Below are 25,171 nucleotides of genomic sequence, written 5' to 3' on the forward strand. Positions count from 1 at the left end.
TTTTTAATATATTGAATGAATTCTATATACTAAGGATTCTATTAATGCAATCCTGACTCTTTTAAGGACTTTCCGTAAGGATGTCAGTGAAAATTAAAGTCTCTTCGGGCGCTATAAAAAAAACGGGCAACAAAACGTGCGACCCTGAAAACTCACATTAAAGCGATCCGAATCTTCATTAATCTCAGACGAAGGGCACTTAACATCGCGTTCTGAGTTCGTATCGAGAGGAATAGCAATTTTTTTCATCTTGTAAACAGCTGGCCCGTGTAACGGACGCAGAGAGGGAGGTGAACAAGGCTGTGGGGGTCCGGAGTGTGTACTTGAATTTATAGAGCAAAGTTTACGAAATGCGAGCAAGTAGGCGTAACTCTATATGTGTAATATTTAGTTTGTAGAGTTTTAATAATTTGATTGGGATTGGACTAGTAGGCCTGTATTTTGTACCAAGACGTACAAGTTCGATTGCTATAGACTACTTTGAAAGGATAGACGTTAATCCGATTAACTTGAGCCTTAGTTCGACGATCTTCGACCACCGATCTGTTATTAGTGCAACACGAATCCAGGTTTGGTTTTCGATGGGAATTAATGTATTTTTAATGCATTTTTATTAGCTTGTTTAACAGAATCTTTATACATAATTTTTGCCACATTGGAAAAAATATTGACAGGTGTCAAAGACCGATGACGATACAACGATATGGACGTTAGTACTTTCCCATAATATTTTGGAGATTTGGCTGTCGTAATTGAAATTAACATTTTAATTTCATTTGGTAATTTTAGTTTGGGTTTCTATTATAGCGTAGTAGTTACTTCTTTGTTCTTTTAACGTTTTTTATATTTTGCATTTTCTTCGGTTTCCGGAATCGTAGCTAAATTAAAACTACTTTGCCGGATAAATCTCGCACTCAATATTTTCAATATATTCTTTTTTTTTATTTATTTCATTTACATCAGATTTTGCATCCATATTACACTCATTAACATTTCATTTATACTAGAATTAAATAAAAATAATAACTACAATCTCGGCCTAAAACAAAATCAATAATAATATTAATTAAAACAAAAAATAAAATAATAATAATAATAAAACATAACTGAAAATTTACATCAAAACTACCTTAACCTAAAGGCTGGTTTGGATATAATTTGAAATAATATGTTGAAAATACTTAAATTATAATATGGCTGTTGTCCGTTAAAAAGTAGAACTAATTTTAATTAGACGTAAATGCTCTAAAATCCCCCCGAACGAAGATTCCGGTTACGGCCACTTCTAGGTCCATATCCATTTATCAGGTCAATGCGGAAAATTCGCGATTCCGGAGTGCATTCCCGCGTTACGGCTTCACTAGTTTGACGGGTAATGGAGAAATATCTTTTGAATTTTATGCTTACGTGAACTGTTCTCGACGTTTTTTACTTGATGAAGTTTTGAAAGTCGACAGATGAGAGATATTGTTTTAAAAAAAAAAAAATCTCTAACAAATTTAAGCTGATTCTTGAAGCATGTCTGAATTTCCATACCCAAAATAGATCTGGATAACCATAATATTGTAAACCGAACTTGTCACAGTAAAGCTAATGTGAATGTTGACTAATTGTTGCTGAAAAATACGTTGCGTACCAGTTATGACAGTTTTATTTCTTTCATACTCAGGAACTATTTACCATAACCGTTACAAAAGTAAAATGATTTATTTATTCTATTCTACGAGTATATATTGCAGATAGCGGCTAATCTTCTGCTCAGTTTTAGCGAAACTCAAAAAAAGTGATCTTGTTACCTGCTCAGATTGAGACTTGCCAAATAGAGGCAAAAAAACGTTATCATGATCTGCAGTTAGTCTTGTTTTTAAACAGTGAACGTGCTCACGATGAGCTAGCGTTTAGTAGTTACAGGTACCTCAAGCACCGATCACTGTCCTCGCCGAACCCGTCGCTTGCGACGAAGGGCTCGACGAGCAAATTAACCCATAGACACAGCCCACTAAGTTTCTCGCCGGATCTGCTCAGTGGGTCGCGTTTCCGATCCGGTGGTAGATTCTGCGAAGCACTGCTCTTGCTAGAGCCAGTGTTAGCAACACTCCCGGTTTGAGCCCCGTGAGCTCACCTCACCAAAGGGAAGCTGAAATAGCCTCTCAAGGCTATTAGCATAGGTAGGGAAAAAAATTGTTACAGTTTATAGACAACACGATGCGCCACCGACTTTGATACATGAGGTCTTAAATTGAATTGCAAATTGAAAACGACCATTCGATCGTAAAAACTAAAACGCACGTACACAATTATTTTTCGCTGTTTTCTAATGCTAGCAAATATACGTAAATAAACAAAAATGCGTATTTGGTTTGAATTCTACCTTATTTATACTTTTAGCGTAGAAAGGTGCTATGTACGTAATTCTTTACAAAAATTAGTATTTTTCTGCGGGAATTGGACTTTATTAACAGGATATTAACCTACACGAATAAATCGCATCTTGTCATTTAGGCCACAACTAACTTTACAGTTAAAATACTGTAGATTAATCTATACTAATATTTTAAAGAGGAAAGATTTGTTTGTTTGTTTGTATTGGCTCCGAAACTACGAACCAATTTGAAAAATTCTTTCACTGTTTGGAAGCTATTCTCGGTGACATAGGGTATAATCTTTTTTGAACAAAAATTAGGGATCCTTATTAAAACTCCAATAATGTAACCCAAGGTGTAAAAAAATTACCTAAAATATTCTTTACATCGCGTGCCTGCGAAAACTATTGATGATAGAATAAATTAATGTACTACGACTTTGTAGAACACTTTATTATTTACAAAAAGTGTCGCAACAGCTTATGTCTCACTATTATAGTTACGCCGCAATAAGTGTTCTTTTATTTAAAAAAATAATACAACGTCAAATATCATTGAATTTTTTGTTAAAGACCCGAGCGGAGCCGGAGCGAGCCGCTAGTAAATTGTAAATCTCGATCATCATTTAACGAGCATTCCTTTAATTTAACATCTTAAAGTTTCACAATTTAATTAACGGACCATACAATTTACATTTATTTAAAGACACGATTAAGATCGATAAAGTATGGCAATTTTAAAATGTCAAGTGAAATCCGGTACAATTACTGGGCCGAAAAGGTTACTGTACTACATTTCATGAGCTTGATAATTTACATGCTCGCTGAGATAAACAATGTTAACGATTATTACAGCGTATTCGATGATAATGAGATATGTTGACATATTAATAACGAAATCTTAAATATATAGAATTTTTTATATTTTGATTATGCAAATGTATGCTAGAATTATAAATGCGACGTTGACAGACTCTTACGTTTTTGCACACAAAATACTGGCGAGGTTCGTCTCACTGCGCACGTGTCTTCATCTACAGGAAATAAATAATGTTCCACGCTGGCGAATCTGCGGGTGAAAAGCTAGTCCCCACATAGGATCTGCTAAGTCCGAGCTAGGTAGGATACTTAAGCTGTGTGTCCGATTATTTTTGTAATTATAGTACCAGAGAATTGGTGTAGATACTGTAACCTATAGACTACAGTTGTTGTTGAATGTTCCAATTCACTTTAAGACCTAAGGTTTAGCCCTTCGAACTTAATGCAAGTACTACGTGGTGATGACTTCTATGGTATCCAAATGTTAGCAATGATTTCAGGCTGAGTCCCGTGGGCTCACCAATCAACCAAGGTGAAGCGAGAAACTCCTCGACGCCACTGGCAGTTAGTGGAGAGGACTGTGATAGCTGACGAAATGGTCCATGTGCTCTTTTGCTTCCCAATAGTTATTTTGGCTATTTTTCTTCAGTTTCACGTTGGCGTTAAGGATCAAAATCCTGCAACAAGCTTAGAGTCGATCGAGTGACACTTCTTACAAAGACGCTCGATGGAGAATCTTTTTATACTCATACAAGATTCATGCCCTATGCACAACATAATTCTCCATCACTTCTCAGTAGTACAGAATCGCGTCGACTTCCACGATTCCCGGTGGTCGCCATTGATGCGAAGTTCGTCTTCGGCGGCGACGCGGCGACGGCGGAACTTGGTGGCGGCGCGTGTGAACAATGAAAACTTCACCGGCCGACTAATAAGCGAGACTGCGATTCCGAATTAACTGTAGTTAAATTATAGTTCTAAGTACCTACCAGGGATATTGTGGATAATTTCGATTTTCGATTGAGATGAGTTTGAAATGGGAATGATTCGCCTTAACAAAAAAACTGTACACCCTATTAACTGTGTTTATCTGATAATGTTAACATTTTATTATGCTAAATTATAAATTTTATCAAAATAGCTAAAGAAAAAATTGCATACTTATATTTAATATGGATGTACCTTATGGTACTATAAGGCTCAAAAGCACTTGTGTGAATAAAAGATAATGTTGTCAATAGGTAAGGAAGCAAACATGCCATCATGTCATCAGATGAAAATTATTATTAATCAATGTTTGATAATCTCGAACAAACCCTAAATAAAGACCACCCTAATATAGACATTAAAAAAAAACACACACACACACACAAATTGGTTATTAGTACGTACGTACGTACTTACGTACATGCGACCTAGAGACGAAAACTTAGATTGAAAATGTAATCTAAAATCTAATTTGTATTTCTATTTGAATATCTTGTAACATTTATAATCAAAAGATTTTCTAATAACGGCTGACAAAACCGTAGCACTTAGAGAGAAATTTGCATATGATTCGATTTCGTTGAATATAATCGAATAAAGGCCAGACCAGACGCGATTCTATTAAAATCGAATAAAGCACCCCTTAAAATCACTTGGAAAATTTAAATTCCGATTGAATTTCATCGGTTCGTAAGCCAAACAAGTAGTACAACCCTTTGGGTGCTCGATAAAAATGCACTTCCGAATTAATTTCGAAATCTTTTGTTTCGCTTAGCTACGAAAGCTTCGTTAAATTGTTTTTGAAGAAGTAAATTAGTACTAGAAGTCCCGCAGTAGTCGAAATTCGTCTATAATTAATTGGAATTGTAAGTTTGTACACTATTACGATTGTATTTTATACTTCTATAATCACAAATTTTGTGCACTCCTTCTCTGTATTCTCTATAAGTGTGGGAAATTTCATATTACTCCGTCCGCGCAATTTTCGTAAACAGGGATACAAAGTTTTTGCTTCACGTATTAATATATAGATAATGAGAGTTTCAATTTTTGCTTAATTTGGTCTCATTAACAAAGGTAATGTTCGATAATTTTTTAAACTATTGCATAGGTTTTACGCTTCGACTGAATCAAGAAATTCCGTAACAAAAATAAAACCTAACACCCCCACTCCGCCTACCATGTAGCTCACGTTCAGCAGATTCACACGTTGCGCTTGTGTAGTGTTTGTGAATAAGCGCGCGGCGTGACGTCGCACTGCATGCGCATCTTAAAAAGACTGCCCATCTCTCTCTCGCTCGGTCTAGCTTATGAGTGTGAAGGGGACAGTTAATGTTTTGCTTTTGTTAATGTTTATAAATATAGCGTGGTCTTATTTTATTATTGTTGTTTTAATATAAAATTATTATTGTTTAATTATAATTGCATAAGTTGATAAAAAATGCCATGCAATAGCTGCAGCAGCTTTACCGCGGTAGTCCCCGAGTGCCACACGCTTTTTTTTAATCTTTATTGCGTAGAACGAACTCACGGATTTGCCAATTGTTTGTCTATAACAACTGTCACACACTTTAAGGCGAAACGCATAGCTGCGAAGATACTGATGACTATATGCATGGGTTAAAAATACGACTTGTTTTCAGCTTCAAACAAGTGCGAATAAAGAGCGTAATCTAGGATTGGAGTTGTACCACGTTTATATTGATTAGTCAACGTTCCACGCTCAACAGTCAAGACCTAAAATTTTCTTAGCGACACGGTTGTCGGAAATATGTTTAAGTGCTACAAAAATAAACAAGCCTCCCAGTCTTTATAAAATTCAACGTAGTGACCAACCCCTACCGAAGCAGATTAAAAATCAATTATCCTCATATTGGTTGAGCACACAGACGTACCCCGCCGTGAGCTTTTTCAAATCAGTATTAAAGTTCATGAATATGTAAAATTTTCTAAAGTTATAAATTACGAAATTTAATTTCTTTCGAACAACAAATTTCGAATCTGTAAATAATTATATTTATGTTGTATCGAATCAATTTCTATATTGTATGATTGAGGTACGAGTGATAATTTTTTTTTAATTGATCATTATTTATTTATTTTCTTACTCTTTCCCTTTTTCAAGGGTTGCCTTAATATATCTTACTTTTCCATTCATCTCTATGCTTAATCATATTTACTTCGGTTACATTTATAACGATATTATATACAATGAATCCATATTTTTCTTCCCCTAGCCTTGTTGTTTGCATCTACGTGTAGGGGCATCACTTTTCTAGAAACCGAAATTTTCTTTCTATAACAATTATACAAAATAATCATTTTATAGTAGGCCTTTAATAAGCCTCTGAGGTGTTTGTCATTAAGCTCCTTTTAAACAACTAGACTTAGCAAATTATTCTGATGAATTTATTAGTGTTTATTATTTATCTTTCGATATCGAATCAGATTCGATAAGAGGCACTGCAATGTTGCGTGCTATATTGTCATGATGTACGCTATCTTAGATGTTTTATTTATTTATATCCATTTATTTATTTATTTTTATATTTTGCTTGTTGTTATTGATTGAGTTGATGATGTTAATGTTTTAGAATGCGCGCTGTTTACTTAAAAACACAGACAATCACAACTCTCAGATCACGTAGGGGGAAGCTTCTCTATTGTATTCGATTAAGTTTTTAAAGTTCACTAACTATTGTGAACTACCACGAACAATAACTACTTATGCCGAGTCAATGAATAAATTCAAAGTCTTTTATTGTGACTCGAATATCACGTAACAGCTTATTGAATATCAGAATAATATTTATCATCGGTACGGAAAAAGCCAAAGCCTTGTTAAATTCTATAAAATCCGTTAACAATAATTTTAAACTGTTTGAACATTTATAATGCGTTGAGTATAAAAGAAAATAGGTTGACATTCCGCTGTGAGCATTTGTCGGAAAACTCCAGATTTTATGAAAACTGTCACACGGGAGGAATTATCTCGTTCTGGCGGTTATAAGGGATGTATGGAAGGATGCGTTTACATTTGTTGGTTGGGACAGTCGTCGACATAAAACTGAGATATTAGAACTAATGTCTTAAGGGCGATGATTACGTTTTTGATGACTATGTCTTCCAGTGAATACTTAACATCACTTCGGCCGTAAGTTTCGATTTGAAGGTTGAGACATCAACCTCATGTATCAAGGTGGGTGACGGTATTTGACTCTAGTATCGGCTCTAGTAACTATATACCTAATAGAACACATTTTTTTTTAATGCCCTTGTAGGCAGACGAGCATACGGCCCACCTAATGGTGAGTGGTTACCGTCGCCCATGGACTTCAGTAATGCCAGGGGCAGAGCCAAGCGGCTGCCTACAATTATATTACGTTGAGTATAAAAGAAAATAGGTTGACATTCCACTGTGAGCATTTGTCGGAAAACTCCAGATTTTATGAAAACTGTCACACGGGAGGAATTATCTCGTTCTGGCGGTTATAAGGGATGTATGGAAGGATGCGTTTACATTTGTTGGTTGGGACAGTCGTCGACATAAAACTGAGATATTAGAACTGATGTCTTAAGGTCGATGATTACGTTTTTGATGACTTTGTCTTCCAGTGAATACTTAACACCACTTCGGCCGTAAGTTTCGATTTGAGGTTGAGACATCAACCTCAAGTCTAAAGGTGGGTGGCATTATTTGAACTGTGATGTATAGGTATATCGGCTCTAGTAACTATATACCTAATAGAACACATTTTTTTTAATGCCCTTGTAGGCAGACGAGCATACGGCCCACCAGGTGATGAGTGGTTACCGTCGCCCATGGACTTCAGCAACGCCAGGGGCAGAGCCAAGCCGCTACCTACCGCAAAAGATAAACAGTTAAAAATTACATACCAAAATCTTACGCTACTTGATTCCGGGGACGAACCATCATGCGGTACTGATCTATTATTATTAACTCCACTCTAACTCGTTTGATTAAAACAGCTTGACGCTTCTTTCGAAACTGAGAACAACTTTAATTTAAATTAATGCAAACTTTAATGAGTTTTCTTATGACAATGACTATCCGCAAAAGTTATTCCACTAATTAAAGTTTCAGACATCGAGCAAAGCTAAAATACTTGTAGTTGTCACAAATAATCTTCTTGTAAAATCACCCTCGTGAATTATTTATGTTCGCTGACAAATTTACATTTGAAAGTTTCAATGTAACAAAATAAAGTCGGATATTTTTAATTAAAGCCATCAGATGATGGGCTTACTAAATATAAACCATATACTGCCTCAATTTTTAACGAAAACGCACAAAACGATTTGAGTTTTGCATGCCTATTAGACCTAGAAGATCTAGAAGTAGAAGATCTAGAAGATGTAGATCTAGAAGGCAAATATTTAAATCTCTATAGATATCAAGGTCAACGATGTTTCTTTTTAATTTTGACTTCGTCTTCCTTTTCTTGTTCTGATTAGGTTCGGTACTATAAATCATTTTCATGTTACAGTTTGATTCCGTATACACTTTTAGCCCAACGACTTAGGAAACTCTGCATTAATTAATCAAGGAAATGTCATGACTTGGGAAGAACGAAATGTAAAATTTAAGAAAATGTTGAGTGTTATAACTACCACTCCATATACTTTCCATTAAGTAAAAACACTCATTTGAGACCTTTTTGAAACTTGTCTGTGGAAACTTTTAGTTGGCTTTACTGTAATGTTAAATTTTAAGTTTTTTATAATTATTCACGTTCTGGTGGCAATTAAAAAAAATAGAAAAAGTTAAACTACTAAATCTTTAAGTTCTTTGTGAACATTAGTCGCGTCTGCATCGACTCCAATAAAAATAGTTCTTGAGAGTCCAATTAGTAGAAAATATTGAATAAAATTCATAATACTTATGTTTTTTTGACAGAAGTACACGATTGTTAACATTTGTATAACTTCAGAAGTTTTCAAAGTGGATTACTTCTGTTTGATAACTTTGACTATCGCTCTAACTTCAGTTACATTAGTTTTATTAAATTCATTAACTTAACCATTATTTAGATAATTCAATAATTGTTACGTTCCATTAATTCGAATTATTTTTGTGAAGTCTAATTTGGATTATAAGACATATCTGGATTTTTCGTGCTTAATTTTTTTTCGTTTTTTTTCTTTTCCAAAAACATTTTCTCCAGGTTCCAAAGCAATCTATATTAAGTAGTTCAGTTCACTGTGTAGATCATCATCAATAGTTATTCCTGGTTGATACGCATTAAGGAAAGGGTATAGAATTAAAAGTTTCTATATCGTTCCACTGTGAAGCTAAATCAAAATATAGGAGTTTCCATTGCAAATTCGGATGGCGATTGGGCATAGCAGATGAACTTTGAGATGAATCGTTATCTATTCATCTACTTCAATTTGAAAAAGGGTAACATTCATCACAAAATTAAAGACATCAAAATCTACATGTAATAGAATTTATATGTCACTAAGAACGATTGAGATGCGTCACCGACAACTTCGAGATATCCTGTGATTACGCAAATAAATTGCAGTGGTAAAGTATAATAATTAGCATCGTGATAATCTACTTTGAAACGATATAGCCATATAACGTAATAACTGTGCTACGAACGCAAGTCAATTCTCTAGTATGACATTTGAGATCTGCCATAATATAATAATGCTAGATTGGTCATACTTTAGTAGTAGTAGAAATAATCGGACTTTGTGGCGGGAACGTGAGGAGTGAAGTTGTGTGACTTGTTTTATTTTGTCTATTTAGTGTTTCTTCAGGTTTAAATGTGTATTAACGGTGGTTTATTAACTATTTTATATCTGTGAAAGTACACAAATGTGGCAAAATGAAACAAAGCCACTGGACGTAACTTCTCGGGATTCTCCAAAAAGTCCACTGAAAAAATCTCTGTAAATGACCACCATTTTACTAAGATTATATTTCATCCCATATCATCTCATTTCATTTAATTTCATCCCAGTTGATTAATGTCTCAAATTAATCATCTTCATTTCATTTTACTCCTTAATATCATTTTTCATAAAAATAAGAATATTAATTAAAATATGACATGACATAAAGGTCTTAGTAACCAGGTCATAAAATTCCTTAAAAAAAGTAGAAATAATCCTATTACACTAAATTATCAGCTCATTGAAAACTTATATTAATAAAATTAAATCTACCCTCGCTATACTTAACGCGTGCCCTAACTGTTACAAAACAAAAACCACACGAATAAATTTAAGCGGAAATAAAACTACGGCTTCAATTACTAAAGTAAACCAATCAAAAAATCATTTCCGATTGCCGATGTAATTTAGTTAGTCGAACCGAAATCCGAACGGAAATAAGGGAAACCGTAGACAAATAGGTATCCCAAAATAATCCGAACACAGAACGATTCGAGATTAATTACCGTAATACAGAACCAAAAGACGGATGTGCCATTTTTTTTTTTCGCTAATAACAACTCTATGTTATAAGATACAGATTCTTTTTTTAATCATTTACCCAGCCCGAACAATAGGGACGTGAAGGTTTGTTATACAGAGTGGTTTTAAAACGTTCCTAAAAATGACATAGTTGCGCAGTGCTATTGATATTTTCAAGACTATATCTAATTGCTTTTTCGGAAATTTTATATTTTATGATTGTACAACACATAATGTAACATAAAGGAGAAAGAGCACTAGCAGTAGCTTTCCATTGAAATTTGAGTGCATAGATTAAATTTGAATAATCTTTCATACTAATTAGCTGACCCGGCAGTCTTCGTAGTGCCTCATTCGATATATAAAAGACACATCAAGGGGACACATCAAAGGAAAAACAAAATTGTTTGTTTTTATATAATTCCGAGTTTTTTTTTATATTTTCTTTTAAACCTTCTCTGGACTTCCACAAATAATTCAAGACCAAAATTAGCCAAATCGGTCCAGCCGTTCTCGAGTTTTAGCGAGACTAACGAACAGCAATTCATTTTTATATATATTATATAGATTACCGTTCATTATTTTTTTTGAGTTCACATTTTTTTATTTCTTGATTGTTTGGGTGGGTGCGCAAACTCACGGCCCACCTGGTGTTAAGTGGTTACCGGAGCCCATAGACACCTACCACCCAAATGCCACCACCCGCCTCGAGACATAAGTTCTAAGTCTCAGTTTTAACAGTTAACGTTTTAACGGCTGCCTTACCCTTCAAACCAAAACGGATTACTGCTTCACGGTAGAAATAGGCGGGTGATGGTTGGTACCTACCCTTGCGGACTCAAGATGTCCTACCATCATTAGGAAATGTCACATATGAGTTTCCATAGTAAAATCAGTATATGCCGAATTTAGACACTGGCATCGCATTGCTTAATAAAGTGCCTCGGGCGTTTTATTCTTAAAGCAGTGGTTGTGCATTATCCTATTTTAAATTCGGGTATATTTATTATACACCATTCGTGAGAGACCCAGCGCGTTTTGCTTTATAAACACGTTTTGCTTTATAAAGCACAAGTCCGGCCTCGCGTGGAATACTGCTCCCATCTGTGGCCGTGGCTCCTAAATACCAGCTTCTTCCATTTGACTCCATGCAGAAGGGGACCGTTTGGATTGTCGATAATCCCACTCTCGCGGATCCTTTGGAACCTCTGGGTCTGCGGTTCCCTCTGTATTTGGCACTGTATGTTCCATGGGGAGTGCTCTGAGGAATTGTTTGAGATGATACCATCATCTCGTTTTCATCATCGCACCGCCCGCCACCGCAGTAGAGTTCATCCATAGTACCTGGAACCACTGCGTTCATCCACAGTGCGTTTCCAGAGATCTTTTTTGCCACGTACCATCCGGCTTTGGAATGAGCTCCCCTCCATGGTGTTTCCTGAGCGCTATGACATATCTTACTTCAAACGAGGCTTATAGAGAGTACTTAAAAAAAAACCACCTTGAATAAAGGTACGAATATGTCGAAAAATCTGAATTATGTTGAGCGAGGGTCGTCGGTCCTACGGATTATGCGAACTAACGTATCATATCATTCTCATACAAGATCTACACTGCAAATAAAAATTCACATTTACTTTGTCGTTCGCGCGAAAACAATTTTCACTTATCTTAATTAATGAAACCGATTATGTTCCCATAAAGATAATTAATTGATTGGTTTTCGTTCAATACTCCAGGATGGTCGCCGCGATATATGGTTTTGTTTTTATAATCTGTATTCTAGAGATCGTTAAAGCGGGTATGTTTGCTTTCATATCTAATATTTTTATTTAATTATTGCGTAAATGGGTGAACGAGGTCACGGCCCACCAGGTTTTAAGTGATTATTCCTACTCATAGACGTGAATAATGTCACCTGCCTTGAAACTTGGGACCTATATTTGCTTAGTGATTACGCAAATCATATTTTTTGTGTATTTCATTTTTGTTATTTCTTTATCTTGAATGTCATTTTTGAACATGAGTCATGTACATACGTAAAAACTTTCATTAAAATAAAATAAAAATGGCTTAAAGATCTATTGTAATTAATATCCAACAGTTCCACCAGAAGCCTGTTTTGCGGAGTTTCGATGGGATGACTGCGGTAAACCTCCAGTGCCGGTCATGTACTATTGGAAGCCTGGATCCAGGTGTGAGGTCGGAATGTGGCGGGGCTGCTTCCCGAACCCGAACATGTTTCAAGATGAACACGAATGCATTACCAGCTGCATCTTCAGTGTACGAGCCATGGCCCACGCCTATCATCAGGAACTGAATCTTAATGAAGCAAATATCATGGGTCTAGAGCAGTTCAAAGAAACTACCGCTGTTACGGAGTCTGGTCTTCAAGAGACGACTGTTGCAGGAACAGATGAAGGGAATGCAACAGTGAGCGAATCTCAAGGTAATGCGACGAGTGCCCGAGAAGCGATGAATGCAACTAATGCGGACTCAGCGACAACTATAGCCACCGTCGTAGAAGCTGCGTCTAACAAAACAAATTGAATTTACAAAATTCATTTTCACTAACCGAATTCGAATTGGCAATATTTTTTCTGAATCTATTATTAACGACTGAGAAATAAGAACAGATTTTCTTTTAGAAAAACCCGTAATAATATATCGGTCGAATGTTTCTTACGTTGAAAAATGTTTTCAGTATTCAAATTTAGATGATAATTTAAATTGTACTGATTGTAACATGATAAAAATTTTAATTGTTTATTGTGTTATCTATAAAGGTATATGTCAGAATTGTTAGTATGATTCTATTCAAACGTACTATTAATTCTAATTATTTTAGTATTTTGTTTATTCTGTTGAAATCACTACGCACATAAACATTGAATTCGCATTTCCAATTCTATTTCGTTTGTTTTAAAAGAAATTGTGCGAGATAATTAAAAAAAAAATGATTGGTGAATAATACCACAACTCAATTTTATTGTTAAGCGGTTATCGGATCCCATAGACACAAAAACGCGAATGGCTGACGCACTACGCACTGTCAGTAGTGAGGTCGATCCTTTAGATTCTATGTTTAATGAATATCCATTCATAATATTTAAATAAAGATAATTGAAGTACATATCCGAGCGTCCTCATAATACTTCCTGTCACCACTAAAATTAGACCATTAACCAGTTAGATACAGTCTCAGAATAATATAAAGTACTAGGAAACCTTGATAATTACTAGTGGTAGGACCTCTTGTGAGTCCGCGCGGGTAGGTACCACCAGCCTGCCTATTTCTGGCGTGAAGCAGTAATGCGTCTCGGTTTGAAGGGCGGGGCAGCCGTTGTAACTATACTTGAGACCTTAGAACTTGTATCTCAAGGTGGGTGGCGCATTAACGTTGTAGATGTCTATGGGCTCCAGTAACTACTTAACACCAGGTGGGAGGTGAGCTCGTCCACCCATCTAAGCAATAAAAAAAAAAAACAGCTTTTTATCTCTGTTCTTATTCGTAGTCGAGAACTCTGGAAGCTTGTGAAATATGTTTGCAGTACATCGTGCATTGTGTATTGGATGGATTAATTTAGTTTCGAGGCTTCGGTCGCAGCCTGGTGAGATTTATACGTATGAGGAGTGCGAACTATGGGGCTCCGGTGAAAAATTGCTCTGGCCAGACAAAGAGCCCGGGTATTTCGGATAATTGCTGAATTATTATTGGTATATTGCTAACGTAAATCACACCGGATAATTTCTAGATCCGTTGCGCTTAGATAAAACTTAGTCATAAAATGAAATATGCTATGGTAGCTCGTCTCAAAGCCAGACGGTATGTAAACAAATTATCTCTTCAAACACAATGTGGATAAACGCCCAAGTTCTGTCTAAAACTATTTCTCCAGTAGAAGGTGGAGAGATGGCGGGATTTTCTCAAATAACTCCTCAGATTTGTACTTCCCTTACCATGTCTATGGCTTCTGGTAGTCACCTTTTTTTTTTGTTGCCTTTGTACGCAGACGGGCATTCGGCCCACTTGATGGTGAGTGGTTACGGTCGCCCATGGACTTCAGCAATGCCAGGGGCAGAGCCAAGCCGCTGCCTACCACCTGACGCTTGGTAGCCACTTAACCACGAGTTATTGGTCCCTTGTACCTCAATAGTCCCTCTATGTGAATTTATAGTTAAATCTGTTTGCAGTTAATAGCAACCCGTTCAATATCCATTAATATAAGCCCTGTAGTGCACGTACCGTTATAAAACAATGTATCGTACTGTAAACACCGGTTGGTGTATGAAAAATGTCCTTATATCAGACGCGGGGAGCTATGCTTTAAGGCTGCGGTTTTATTAAGATAGAAAAAACGAAACACATGATATTTTTTCCAGCGACTATGTGGATGGTTACAAAACAGTTGGTTGATTTTATCTAATAGCTTGTTAAGTTTTTAAGCGTTAAGATGAAAAAATTCGAAACCGCAATTTTATTTAAATTGAAGTAAATTTAAACACATTTAATACAAGTTCTGAATCGGTGCCGTGGGTCCAGAGATCCATTAATTTGTATCATAAGTGTAAAATAATCTGACTGACTGACACATTTAGATTTATTTTATGTATTACCTTTTTTTAGTTGTGATTGTTAATGTAAATTTAAAAAACCAAAACAGATTGTACAAAAAGACATCATTACAAACCCTAAAATTCATTAAATTTGTCTAGTTCTTAAATAAAGTAAAAGCCAATCGATTGACAAAAATAGTGTGCATGTTCATAAATGATAAATTATTATTTTAATATGTGGAAATGAATTGTCAAATTTAAGCGTACATAATGGAATGTTGAAATAAGGAAGATGCAAATTAAAAAAACACGTGTGGCACTCGGGGACTGCCGCCGTAAAGCTTTTGCATAGCATTTTTTATCAACTTATGTAATTATAATTAGACAATAATAAAATAAGACCACGCTATATTTATAAACATTAACAAAAGCAAAACATTAACTGTCCTCTTCACATTCATAAACTAGACCGCGCGAGAGAGAGATGGGCAGTCTTTTTATGATGCGCATGCACTGCGACGTCACGTCGCGCGCTTATTCACAAACACTACACAAGCGCAACGTGTGAATGTGTTGAACGCGAGCTATATGGTAGGCGGAGTGGGGGTGTTAGGTTTTATTTTTGTTACGGAATTTCTTGATTCGGTCGCCGCGATAAAAGCTATGCAATAGCTCAAAAATATTATTAGTATATATAGTTATACACAAAAAATAAAATTAATCACCTATGCACGTATACTACCTATATAATTGACACTTCAACCACAAGTCGAGGTGGGTTGCGATGTTTACGCTGTTATTTTTATAGGTTCGATTTACAATTTCAAACAAACTTTAAGCTCCTCGGTACATCTATAATTTAAAAAAACATATCATAGAAGGAAAAAAACAAGTAGCATAGTTAATCTTTTCACAAAACGCTTTTGCTCTATTCCCATGCCCGTGCCTTATACCTTAGCCGTCGTATGATTTATCGTCGCATATACAGTAGAACGCTACCGATACTTGCTCGAGTACGTGGGAAGTATATTTTTGTTCTCCGTCAATGTTTAATCTTACCTCTTTTATCGGTGACAGTCAATTTGTTGAATTTGAATTTTGTCATGATAAATAGGATATACGACTTATGATTCATATCGGTGCCTGGCGAATGTGATTCTATCTTGTTTGTTTACCTATTAAATCCATTGATACCTTACTGTGGCTATTAGAAAATGTATGAAGTACCCTCATCTGTCGAAGCTATACTAGACTATGATCAACGTTTAGCACCGAATCAAAAGAAAAGAAATGAAAAACTCATTCAAGTGCGTCTTCAAAGTCGATTTCAATTTATCTTGACTGAATTGCTCATTCAGATACAGTTCTGTGCATGAAAAGAATATGCAAGAAATTTTTAGTTTTTTTGATGTGAAACATCTATAGCCGCACGTAAAACCGATTTCTGGCGTGGCGACGCATGCCGTGGCGAGGCGACGCCTCGCTATATGATGGTATAAATATACAGTCTATGTGCAGTAGTGTGTACGGTGTGGCGACGCGTCGCCATGTGCAATCGACTGTGCGATTCTCTCCCACTCGATCCGGCATTAAGCCGTCTCTCTGTACACTGAGCTCAGATACCTATAGTGTATACTCCGTAGTGTATACAGTGTTGTTTACTACAGTACACATAACCTGTGTTTTGCTTGAAAACAAATTATTTTTTCGTAATATTTTATTTTATCATTATGACATATTTAGTTCCTATCACAATATTCTGTTCTTTTCTGCATATTACTTTTACAAAATAATGTCGATGTTTCACATCTGCCAGGCGTCCCGTGACGGCTCACATTTTCTTCCAAATATAATAATATCTTTACACTACAACATATTAGAAGATATTTAAGAGAGTACCTAAAATTAAAATACTTTACCAAACACGCGTGTGTATAAAACAAGAGGAATATGATCATAAAGTGAATGAATAAGCAACAAAAACGCAGGCGTAATTGCTGATAGAGAGTAGGTATTGTAAGTTCGCCAAGTCGTCAAAGACCTCACTCTGAAGACACAAATATTACACAATACTTTTGACAATTCGATTTCACACAAGGAAGTCCTCTTAATACCAGATGTACTATATCGTTGAGTCATTTTTATACACAGCTATGAAAACAGTCAGTCTGTTAACAGAAAAATAAACAGTTTCGATGCAATCTAGTTCACAGAGAAACAGGAGGATCGTTTGAGACCTTTCACACAGAGAAAGGATGAATTCAACTAGCTTTTATTCATGAAACTTGAAAGTCACACCGAGCTTTAAAGATAAGTTTGGTAACGCGGTCGTTGTTGAAATACAACGAACTCGAAAGTATGATAAATATGTTTATCTCGTAACGTGGCTTGTTCGAAGTTGTACTGGTTGCAGTCAAACTGCGATTAAGGTTGTTGTGAAAGAGTCGAGGGCAAAGTTTAGCTAGTTAGCTAGTTTGACTTGCTGTCTGTCGTTATTCTATGATCAGATTTACAGAATAATGTGTTGGGATTTCGAGACTGTGGCCATATCGAAGGTGGAAAGGTTTATTAGTTTAAGTGACATTTTTGTAATTTTACAGAATATATTTTATTGCTTAGATGGGTGGATGAGCTCACAGCCGACCTGGTGTTAAGTGGTTACTGGAGCCCATAGTCATCTACAACGTAAATGCGCCACCCACCTTGAGATATAAGTTCTAAGGTCTCAAGTATGGTTACAACGGCTGCCCCACCCTTCAAACCGAAACGCATTACTGCTTCACGCTAGAAATAGGCAGGATGGTGGTACCTACCCGCGCGGACTCACAAGAGGTCCTACCACCAGTAAGAATGGAATGCATATCATAACAAAAAAAACTTCATCAGCTACTTGAATGGATTAAACTTTATTGAAGTTCAGTTAAAATCATCGAGCTGTTAATGCTAATATCAAATCGATGCCTCCAATGAACACTACTCTAACTCAAAAGCTTGAAATTTTCGTTTTTCACGCAAATCGTTTCACTATTTTAAAAGTATTACAAATCATTATTGATGGGGTTCGAAGCAAAAGTAAATCAGCTAGTTACACAAAAAAAAAACCATAAATATATCTGCAATAACAAAGATTTTATCAACGTTTTTCGTTTAAACGCTCCTCCTGTAAACCCTACGAATTTGGAGTTAGTGTGGTGATCATTGGAGGCATCGAAATAAAGCGCGCCTTTAATTATGAAGATAAATCTCGCGTATTAAGCGAAATTTCGATTAAACTAAGCAGCTTTTCACCCCCCGATATGATCTCAATGTGGGTCGAGCTTTTCATTAATTCATTTTATGATGTCCATGGGCTCCTGTAACGACTTTTTATTAGAGGTTCCGTGAGTTCGTTCAGCTATTTAAGCAATACTAGTAGAAATGTATGAGTTTATAAGCTAACAAATAGCAGAGTTCATCCATACTACCTGGAGCCACTGCGTTCATTCACAGTGCGTTTCCAGAGATCTTTTTTGCCACGTACCATCCGGCTTTGGAATAAGCTCCCCTCCACGGTGTTTCCCGAGCGCTATGACATGTCCTTCTTCAAACGAGGCCTGTGGAGAGTACATCATGGTAGGCAGCGGCTTGGCTGTGCCCCTGGCATTGCTGACATCCATGGGCGACGGTAACCACTCACCATCAGGTGGACCATATGCACATTTGCCTACAAGGGCAATAAAAAAAGTATTCAAAGTGTATTTATAGAATTTATTATGTTCATCACGCTAAGTGGTTCCAGAAATTAAAACTAAGCACACTCGTTATCCTAATATCAGTATTTTAAAAAGTGTTACGAAATAGGAAACGAAAGAACGGATTTCCTAATTTAAATTACATTCTCCATTTAAATATACTTACAATTTTTCGCTTAAAAAATTAACTCGTTATGAATTACGTCTTAAACAGACTTGACGGCTGAGCTTGGGACATTAATTTATTAACAAATTGTCCAACAAAACCATACAAACCCTCTTGAATGGTAGTTAAGGGAAATGAGTCTTTTGTGAAACAATAATGTCTCAATGGAAATTATTGTTAGTGCAGAAGACTTTTACGTGGAAATAAATGAAATGCTTGCTGCTTATATGGGTTGACTTGGAACTAAAGTTTACAGGGTGATAACAACATTTCTGAACATTTCCAACGGTATCTTGAGCTAACCTGAGTTGTGAGTGTGTCCATTCAGACTACACCCCATAATCGAAAGAGATAGTAAAATGTATTTCGAAAATATAGCGCACAAGAAAAGAAAATTAAGTGAAAGAACAATACAAAAATTATAACAGATACACGTTGTTGATTCTATGAAATACGTTTTCAGCAATTCCAGACCATAAATCATTCTCTGGAAGTACAATGGTGCAGGAAAATGGAGCGCGCTAATCCGATGAAAACACGAGGTCTGGACAGTTGCGAACAAAAATGTTACGTCGAAATAGCACTGAAATTAGATTTGTTTAAGAGCTTTTTTGTATGTCCATATGTTTCTTTTATAACAAAAACTTTCGGATGGGGCTCAGAGAAATCGATAATGCCCGAGATAGAACCAAGTTGTTACTGTAGCTCTTGTCAAACAAGATTTACATTTATTATACCTATTTATTTACAAGCTTTTATGAGTAAAGTGAGATGTCATTAAATATATAGTAAACTGAAGGAATAAATAAAGACGGTACTCATTATACTGAAAGTAAGTGGATACTACTATTCATATTTAGAATATTAATTATATATTTGATATTTTACTTCAATCACGAGAATCAAATATAAAACATGTGTTATTCGTCGTCAGGTTATTCTTGTAATAATGTGTCACAAAAAGTTATTTAAATTTGAGGTATTCTATTTAGCGTTAACATTAACCGAATGAATGAAAGGAGTATTTTTAACGCTGCTAATTATTCATGCAGTATAATGAACCTTTACTAAATATTGACACACGTACGATATAAATAGTAATATGTGGTGAACCCTTTTGCCTACCTATTGCTAGTAATCTCGGTTGCCAGCTGCACTGAAAGTCTAGGTGAGCTGACGAAATCTACCCGGGAAATTTTGCTAAAAACTGCCCTAACAAGAGCAGTGCTTTGCTGAATCTACCATTGGATCGGAATCGCGAAATAAACAATAACGTGAAATAGACATTTTACTAAGCACCTGCGTAGGGCGTGACATTCGGATACAAAATACTTTGAAATTAAGTGCCATGAGATGAGTCTATTATTTTTTTTAACGAAAAACCAAACGCTTTTTATTTAATTTTCGATTTCATTACTTATCAAGGCTAAAGTGATTCCAATTCTTTTAAGAATATTCCAAAAACAACAACTAAACGGACAGTGGAAAAGTTCAGCGTGGGCTGAGAAAACAACTATTTTTTTTCGATATCGTGTTCTCATAGAAGTTGAGCGTCTAGTCAATATTTTAGTTTGAGACAAAAATACGATGCCCTTTTGTGCAAAAAAACTATATTTTTCCAATGTCTCATGCTACACCCACAGAGTCTGAAGCATCATAAAGCATGTCAGTCTCACTACACAGTGTATCACGCTATTCTCGACATAAAAATAAAATGAGCATGTCGCCAGCGAACGATACAGGGTTTTACGAGAAAAGGAGCATATATAAAGTATTTTATTCAATTAAAGTTGAAGACTATCATAACACACACACAGTTGAATTTTTACGGTTTCATCTTAAATCCGATTTATTCCATGAATTATTAGAAGATTGTAAGCACTATAAGTCACCTCGGCTTGAACTCACGAAAAATAGTTTCGAAGACTGAATGAATAACAATCGAACTAGCAAAACATTATAATTTGCGTAATTCTTATACAATTGACGCAGATGTCAAGTGTCACGGCGGTATTTAATTTGTAATCTCTATGGAATTCAATAGCCACTCAATTAAAGCTGAGCCGTGAGCTGGTTCACAAGCACTAAGCATAAAAAACTCGACAGTTACGATTATACATATGTATCTTACGAAAAATAGTTTCGAAGACTGAAGGAATAATAATAGTACCAGCAACACATTATAATTTGTGTAATTCTTATACAATTGACGCAAATGTCAAATGTCACGGCGGTATTTAATTTGTGATCTCTATGGGATTTAATAGCCACTTAATACTAGCTGGGTCGTGAGCTGGTTTACATGCCTAAGCCTAAAAAACTCGACAATTAAGATTATACATATTATGTATCTTACGAAAAATAGTTTCAAAGACTGAAGGAATAATAAAAGTACCAGCAACACATTATAATTTGCGTAATTCTTATACAATTGACGCAAATGTCAAATGTCACGACAGTATTTAATTTATGACTTTTTTTTATTGCCTTTGTAGGCAGACGAGCGTACGGCCCACTTAAGTGGTTACCGTCGCCCATGGACTTCAGCAATGCCAGGAGCAGAGCCAAGCCGCTGCCTATCGAATATCGAAATCGATAGACTTCAGTAGCCACTTAATACAAGCAGATCCGTGAGCTGGTTCACATGCCTGTGCTTTTTAATTACGACTATATTTTATGCGCGGCGTTATTCCTACCTATTTTTACATGAAATAAAATTTTGAAACGGAATTGTCACTACAAAATAACCAACATACAAATATTATTTTTACCCGATATATGGAGTACAAAAGCTAGTCAGTGCCGGGGCTGGTCTGACGGTGACAGGACCTCGGCAGGTGGTCGATCACTGCGGTTACACTACCCTATTATCCATATATCGTATAAGGTATCCGGCGGTCATAAATGCGGTGTGATGCTGAAACTATTTCACATATATTTGTAAAGAAATTGGTTTGGATATTTTACTGAACGAAATATTGTTCGCTCGTTTTCGTTGTTGACGGGGTTCTTTATAGTTTCGATTGTTCTTTAGTATTTTAATAATGACGGACGCCTCCTGATCCATTAACGGTGCTTTTAGGTATCTCAAACACCGTCCTTGCCGAACCCGTTGCTTGCGACAAAGGGCTCGACGAGTAAATAAACCCACAGACACAGCCTACTGAGTTTTTCGCCGGATCTTCTTAGTGGGTCCCGTTTCCGATCCGGTGGTAGATTCTGCGAAGCACTGCTCTTCCTAGGGCCAGTTTTAGCAACACTTCCGGTTTGAGTTCGGTGAATCTAGAATAACCCCTCAAGGTTACTAGAATAGGTAGAAAAAAAAGTATTTTAAGAGGAAGAAGAACTAAGAATTTAAAGGTTTTATTTTTAAAATAACAACTAAACAATAAATAACAGAGAACAAATCACGCATGGTGATTCGGCCCCAAAATAGGATTCCCTGTGTTATGGACACCAGAGACTGAATTACATTCCTATATACATTTAAGTACCTACATATATAAATAATAAACGTCCAAACAAAGAGCAAAACATACGTGTCCTTCAAACAAATATTTGCACGATGCTAGATTCAAACCCACGAACCTCCGCGCAACAGAAGCGCTAACTACTGCACCAACAAGCAACTAATTATAATACTGACTCTTACCATATATAAATTCTTCTAAGCGTAGCTTGTACAACGTGACGCTTTTTTAAAGTAACTGATATATATACGTCGTCGTGGCCTAAAGCTTAAGACGTCCGGTGCATTCGTGTGTAACGATGTAAAGGTAGGTTTCGAATCCCGCCGGCGGGTACCAATTTTTCTAATGAAATACGTACTTGTTCACGATTGACTTCCACGGTGAAGGAATAACATCGTGTAGTAAAAATGAAACCCGCAAAATTATAATTTGCGTAATTACTGGTAGGACCTCTTGTGAGTCTGCGCGGGTGGGTACCACCACCCTGCCTATTTCTGTCGTGAAGCAGTAATGAGTTTCGGTTTGAAGGGTGGGGCAGCCGTTGAAACTATACTTGAGACCTTAGAACTTATATCTCAAGGTGGGTGGCGCATTTACGTCGTAGATGTCTATGTGCTCCAGTAACCACTTAACACCAGGTGGGCTGTGAGCTCGTTCACCCATCTAAGCAATAAAAAAACTCCGGTAGCCGCTTAACACCAGGTTGGCCGTGAGCTCGTCCACAAACATAAGCAATAAAAAAAACTGAAGTAAGCTTTGACTGGGCCTATACGGATTATACTTATATTTTATTAGTTTTACTCACACAGAGCCTTCAGTTGTTTCTACAACAAATTAACTTGCAACATTACGAGTATATTTGTAATCAATAATTTCTTCTATTTATTCAGTTTCTTAAATAAACGTTTGCAGTAACAATATAGACGATGCGGTTAGAATTTTGGTGCAACCGAGAAACCTTCAGTAAACACGCAGCGCACACCGATCTGTGTTTTTAATGTTCGTTTCCATTGCTTTCTACGACACGAGAATCTATTCTTTTACCATCAAAGTCGTCAGTGACTACAAAAACTGTAAAGCTGCAACTTGTGACCTTAGAAATAATTATTTATTTTAAGATTAAGTGAAGTCTCCGTGGCCTAAAGAATAAGACGTCCGATGCATTCGTATGTAGCGATGCACCAGAGTTCGAATCTGGCAGGCGGATACCAATTTTTCGAATGAAATACGTACTTAACAAATGTTCACGATTGTCTTCCACGGTAAAGGAATAGCATCGTGTAATAAAAAATCAAACCCGCAATATTTTAATTTGCGTAATTACTGTTGGCAGGACCTCTTGTGGTCCGCACGAGTAGGTACAACACCCTGCCTAGTTCTGCCGTGAAGCAGTAATGCATTTTGGTTTGGCTTTGGCTGGGGCAGCCGTTGTAACTATTCTGAGACATTATAACTCATATTATTATCTCATGGTGGGTGGGGGCATTTACATTGTAGATATCTATGGGCTCCAGTAAATAGCCTTTTTGCAAGCTGAGTTTCTAAATAGATGACGTATATAAGAGACATGCTCACAAAGGATCATTTAAAGGAATAATCATCAAAATTATAATTTCGTCAAAAACTGTTACACTTTAAGTGTGAAGCGCTTGAAGTCGCAAGGAACTCTCAAACTATTTACCATTCTAAAAATTACGAACCGTTTTTCTACGATAACCCAACAAACTGTTTGTAGAGTTTTGCCAAGTTTTGCCACAAATACATCTTAAAACTGATACTTCAACATAATATAGCAAGTTTATAGATAAGTTGCTTTATGTAGGTGTGAAATGTGGGTGTGGCGGAGGATGCTGCGAATACCGTGGACTGCCATGCGAACAAACGAGTCCATTCTAAGGCAGCTAGACATCCGAAAAAGGCTCTCTTCCATCTGCCGGGAACGTGTTATGAGCTTCTTCGGACACATCATGCGGTCTCCCAGACATGAATTAGTGAAGCTCATAATTACGGGTCGAATAGAAGGCAAGCGCGCCGTGGGCAGAACACCAGCCAGATGGTCAGATCTAGCAAGAGAAGCACTCGGTGGTACCATGCAGTCCATGCCACCCATGATCGGGCGCATTGGAAGTACATCGCATGTGGTCGCGATCCTCAGTAGTGTGGGAACGATATAGAAGAGAGAAGCTTTATGTAGATAAATTTCAATGCATATAAACCGTGCATGTGTATCCGTATAACATTGAAAACACTCTCCGATACTGACACTGTTGTCTTAAGCAAATTGTCTAGGAATTACGACAATGAAACTATGTTTGTGGCCTGAAAAGCCTGTATATAACGTACGTGTTCTGTTTGATCGTATCATTGCTATTCAAATTGGAACTCTTTTGTTACAATTTTAGTGCATAGGTTTGTTTAGACGATTTTTTGAAATATGATTTACCGTACTATGTTCCAGTAACCAATATACCACACGGTAATTGTTAATGCTCCTTTAACTCGTAATATTAAAAAGTAAATAATAAATAAATAAATAAATAAATAAGAATAATAAAACGTTTTTGCTTAAAAAAAATCCTTAATGTAATAAAAAAAAACAGTTTTGAAACAGGCTATGAAATTTAAAAATCGC

At 36.3% G+C, this 25,171-nt stretch overlaps 2 protein-coding genes across 3 annotated transcripts in view; one reads left to right on the forward strand and one right to left on the reverse strand.

Moving 5' to 3' along the window:
* Nucleotides 1-25,171, reverse strand: part of caps (capricious) — a 476,818-nt gene that overhangs the window by 417,836 nt on the left and 33,811 nt on the right. The gene's annotated exons all lie outside the window — the stretch shown is intronic.
* On the forward strand, nt 9,903-13,407 carry LOC149503198 (uncharacterized). 2 transcript variants are annotated; one of them, XR_016325818.1, is made up of 2 exons: nt 9,903-10,090; nt 12,720-12,795. XR_016325818.1 is itself a non-coding variant. In XM_089740395.1 (2 exons), exons 1-2 carry the CDS (start codon nt 12,356-12,358, stop codon nt 13,163-13,165), a joined length of 507 nt encoding a protein of 168 aa, XP_089596521.1. In that variant the 5' UTR covers nt 12,272-12,355; the 3' UTR covers nt 13,166-13,407. The 2 variants fall into 2 exon arrangements, 1 of the variants encoding a protein (XP_089596521.1); XM_089740395.1 differs by lacking the exon at nt 9,903-10,090 and adding an exon at nt 12,272-12,416 and having other exon boundaries at nt 12,720-13,407.

This window comes from Bombyx mandarina, chromosome 04, assembly GCF_030267445.1.
Source record: "Bombyx mandarina strain Sakado chromosome 04, ASM3026744v2".
Taxonomy (NCBI): domain Eukaryota; kingdom Metazoa; phylum Arthropoda; class Insecta; order Lepidoptera; family Bombycidae; genus Bombyx; species Bombyx mandarina.